General features: G+C 33.2%; 1 protein-coding gene across 1 annotated transcript; it reads left to right on the top strand.

The window, feature by feature from the left end:
* Nucleotides 1-2,101: 2,101 nt before the first annotated feature.
* On the top strand, nt 2,102-4,051 carry LOC21385360 (BAG family molecular chaperone regulator 1). The gene is made up of 4 exons (XM_010088242.2): nt 2,102-2,774; nt 2,872-3,128; nt 3,231-3,377; nt 3,518-4,051. The coding sequence occupies exons 1-4, from the start codon at nt 2,540-2,542 to the stop codon at nt 3,770-3,772; spliced, it is 894 nt and encodes a 297-aa protein (XP_010086544.1). The 5' UTR covers nt 2,102-2,539; the 3' UTR covers nt 3,773-4,051.
* Nucleotides 4,052-4,829: the final 778 nt, after the last annotated feature.

The raw sequence follows: 4,829 nt of genomic DNA, 5'->3' as shown, positions 1-4,829 counted from the left end.
TAGAATTATTTTTAGAACATGTTAATTTATTTTAATCTGATAGGATAAAGCCATGTTTGCTTCCAAATTCCTAGTAACACGGATGATTGGCTTCGAAGAGGTCGAATCGCATCTCTCGTCCATTTTCATGTTTCTCTAATATTGTTATGTCATGTCAATTATAATATTATGTCACATCATTTAAGATATAAAAATGATTTTTTTTAATTAACGTGGCATAATATTATTGGTTCTTTAAAAAATGACAATAATATCGGGATAGCGGAATCCCTATCCTTGGGAGCCAAACCAGTTAGAATTATTTTTAGAACATGTTAATTTATTTTAATCTGATAGGATAAATCCATGTTTGCTTCCAAATTCCTAGTAACACGGATGATTGGCTTCGAAGAGGTCGAATCGCATCTCTCGTCCATTTTCATGTTTCTCCAATATTGTTATGTCATGTCAATTATAATATTATGTCACATCATTTAAGATATAAAAATGATTTTTTTTTAATTAACGTGGCATAATATTATTGGTTCTTTAAAAAACGACAATAATATCGGGATAGCGGAATCCCTATCCTTGGGAGCCAAACCAAGGAATTTGTCAACAAACCATGACATAGGGATCAAACCATATTACCCATATCTGAATTGATCTTCTTGGGTGGCTATTTCAAGTAATGTTGTTTTGAATAGAAAAAAAGGAGAATGAAATTTTTACTCTTAATAAATACTTTTTTGTTTGTGTAATTATTTGACTAAAAAGGTTATAAATCAAAAATAAAAGATAAAAATCTTGATCCACATACTTTTAAAGAATATTTATCAAGATTATCCATATGAATATGTAAATCTTCTAGGCCATGTACCAAGCCAAAATCAAAGTAAATTTAAGACTGTATATGCATAGTTAGAGGTGGTCTTTTCATAACCAATGAGTACTCGATCAATAACAATGAACAAGATTTGACGAGGTCCATTGGACTTTGACATAAATACAGACTGAATGCAGAGTCTATCAACTAAACCCCCAATTAACACTTTCAACCAAACATTACTGCTTACTTTAAAGAACCAAATCTTTTATTAATATGCCAAACGATACATTATATCCTTCTATGATGTGATGCGAATTTTTTTGATTATGCTTTCTTAATACCGGAAAAAATCAATATAAAAATGGTATATGTTTTCAGAAACCAAAAATATGGATGACAAATGAGGTATAATAGGACGGCGTTGAAATCTATGCCATGTTGTTTGACTATAAAAAAAATTTTAGGCAAAAATGCATTCTTACTTAATTTGGTCCCCGTGTGCCTGCATGCCTTTCCTTTTTTTTTTTTTCTTTTTTTTTAAAAAAAAGATGTTTTTTTATTATTTTTAATTATTATTTTGGTCTGAAGCTAAAGATGACTAGTATTATCAAATTATGGAGGAAACGTGGAATTACTTTAAACAGTGGCATATAATGTTTATAGACAAAATGACCAAAATGCCCCTATGAGCCACCAATCATATTTGGGAACCAGACATTTGCCAACTGGCTTCAGATTTTTTCTTTGTTAGAGCTGGCACTAACATGTTCCTCCTTCAATATTTGCTAGCTTTCCAGTTTGAAGACAACGATAGCCGAGTCTACTTTTTTCCTCTCTCTTTTGTTTTCTTTTCCTTTTCCCACTTCCCATTTTCCATAATAATTATGAAGATAAACATAAGAGAATTCTTCATCACCATGTAAAAAAAAAATGTTTATACATCTATAAAAAATCATATATTCTCAAAAGGATCTCTACTTTCTTGTGTATATATGATATGACTCATCTAATCTAATATATATATAATTGTGCATGTAAAAGTGATTTCTAGTTTTTGCCATTATAATTACAATACCTTGAATTTTCCTATATGATAAAAAAGGCAGTGATTGCTTCTTTGTCTCCTCTTCACGTAACTAAATTTCTGAATTATCTTCTCTATTTATAGCCATAGCTTATTCTCTTCACTCACTTTCTTCGCTGGCCATTCGTTTCCTTTCCATCTTTCCTTCTTCCTTTTTTTCTTTCTTTTTTTTTCTTTTTCCTTTCATTTTCTTTTCCAATATCCTCTCTGCAAATAACATAACAGATCTCAACTTCCTCTCTCCTCTCTCTCTCTCTCTCTCGACGAGTGTTGGTTTTAGCACAGAATACTGTTTGTTTTGAAATCACATAATAAACACCAGAAAAAAAAAAAAAAAAAACTTTTCTTGTGATTAGAATAGTCAAAACCAGTCCAAGGTCTCTCTTTTCTTTTCTTTTTCTTTCTTTTTTTTTTTTCCCTTCAAACCCCATGTTTTTCCAAACTTTCCAAACTTTGGTTTCTTTGGTTCTTTATTGTCTTCTGGGGTTGCCTCATCTCCAAGGGAAGAACATATAGAAGAAACTGAGGAAACTTTTGTTTGTTTCTTGCCCAAGTTGAGTTCTTCATTAGGCCTCATAACAAGATCAAGTATATATCTATAAACATAAATATACAATATATATATATATGTACATGTATAAACAACAATGGAGCCAATGAAGACAAAGATGAACAGGATGTTCTGTTCCTCAAACAAGAGTTCAGTAGGTGGTGAAGGAGGTCCCAGTGTCGGACAATGGGAGATTAGGCCCGGTGGAATGTTGGTCCAAAAGCGAAATTCCGATGTCAATCAAACTTCTGCTCCAATTTCCACCATTAGAGTTAGAGTCAAATATGGCTCTTCATATCATGAAATCTACATCAGTTCACAAGCAAGCTTTGGTAAATTATGAATCCTCTTTGAAACTCTTTTTCCTGTTTTCGGTTTTCTTTCATCCTTTTGTTTATTTGTTTATGGGAATTTTGCTTCTTTTTGCAGGTGAGTTGAAGAAGAAGTTGGCAGGACCAACTGGATTGCATCCACAGGATCAGAAGCTGATATTCAAGGACAAAGAGAGGGATTCCAAGGCCTTTCTCGACGTCGCGAGGGTCAAAGACGGATCGAAGATCGTCTTGGTTGAAGATGTTGTGAGCAAAGAAAAAAGGTGTTTGGAGACGCTTAGGAATGCCAAGGTCGAAAAGGCTTCGAAATCGTTGGCGGAGATCAACTTGGCAGTGGACAAGCTTCAAGGGCAGGTATAATATTTTTTTGCTTCACTACTAATCAATGAAATAATTCATCTTTTTGGGATTGGAATAAAGATTATAATGTATTGTTTTGGTAATGAAATTGGGTAGGTCACAGCCTTGGAAGCAACAGCTTGTAGAGGTGGGAAAGTGGCAGAAGTTGAAGTGGAGAAGTTGATTGAAATGTTGATGTCAAAATTGATTCAATTGGATGGGGTTGTTGCTGAGGGAGATCTAAAAATGCAGAGAAGAATGCAGGTACTTTTAATCTTATAAAAACTGTTATGCATTTATACATAGATTCACAATTCACATACAAGTGATCATTTTTATAATAGTTTAATTTATTATTAGCCAATTCATTTACTAACTCTTTGAGGAACTGACTACCTTTGAAGGTGAAAAGAGTTCAGAAGTACATTGAAACTCTTGATATGGTAAAGCTACAAAATGCCAAGTCTAGCGCCGCAGAAGGCAGAACTCGTGACCGGGGGCAAGAGAATTCGGTTAACAACAAGTTGAAGCCGGTGCATAAGACGATGCAGCAGCCGCTAAATCAAGGGAATTACACAGCACAAAAGCCAGTGTTTCAGAGACCATTGAAGCATTCTGAGAATGTGGTGGTAACAACAAAATGGGAGACTTTTGATTGAGGGTGTCAAAGCTTCTTTCAATTACACCCTTCAATTATATGGTCCAAATTTTACACATTGGCTTGTTACACATATGAAGTACCATTCTTGGTCATCCCTCTTCTATTAGTTTATTTTTCAATTTTTCTTTCTGTCAAAAAGAATTTCTCAGTCTAGGAAAGTCCAAGGTTCTGGTTTATATATTCTTTTGGCTGTGGGGATAATTGGCTCTTAGCAATTTGTATATACTGGCTATAGTGGATAAGGAAAAAGGATAAGGGAAAAGTGGCAAAGTGGGGTTAGGAGTTTATTTATACTTTTAAGCTGTTGCATAGATAATAATCATTATCAAGTTGTAATTCAAAAATTTTCTTAGATTCTTGGTGCTTAGAGAAATTTTATTGAGACATTTTCTAGTATTGGTTCAGTGTTGCAAGTGATCATTGGAATTTCTACGGCTTGGAACAGTCAAAATTAAGAAGTTCAAACTAAATAATTAGCAGGCTATATAATTCAACAACAAAAATCACTTTTCTTTCTGTAAAGTTTCGGAGACAGACAAACAAAAAACTCTCAATAGCTACCCCTCTTCTTAATCATGAATAAAGTGATAAAAAGTTCGTTTGACTTTGAAGGGCGTAAGTGATAATAATGACACGGAAGCTTAAAGCGTTTTCAAAGCCAACTGGTTATTTTAAAATTTATCCACAAAAATTACTTCCAGAAATTCACAATTTTCATTTCTAAATCTCAAAGCAACTAATCTGCTATGGTAGAAGTTCGAAGTAAAATCATGTATCCACATGAAAAGTAATTGTGTCGAAACTTGAGACGTAATAGACAGTACTCATGTAGATTTAACATATAAAAGAAACGTAGATTTAACATACAAAAGAAATGAAGTCAAAAAAAAAAAAAAAAAAAAAAAAAAGGGTGATTGATTGCTTAATTTGGCATATATCTTGAACTTGTTTTGTGTCACGAGTGAACTGCCTCATGAGTAGGCGAATGGACTTAGTCAGAAAGCATGAGAGGGAATTGTGACTCGTTCACTAAGGTTAAAACTCATAAGAAAATA

The sequence above is a fragment of the Morus notabilis genome, unplaced genomic scaffold (genome assembly GCF_000414095.1).
Source record: "Morus notabilis unplaced genomic scaffold, ASM41409v2 Scaffold2017, whole genome shotgun sequence".
In the NCBI taxonomy this organism is placed as follows: domain Eukaryota; kingdom Viridiplantae; phylum Streptophyta; class Magnoliopsida; order Rosales; family Moraceae; genus Morus; species Morus notabilis.
This window is presented reverse-complemented; position numbering and strand designations above follow the sequence as displayed.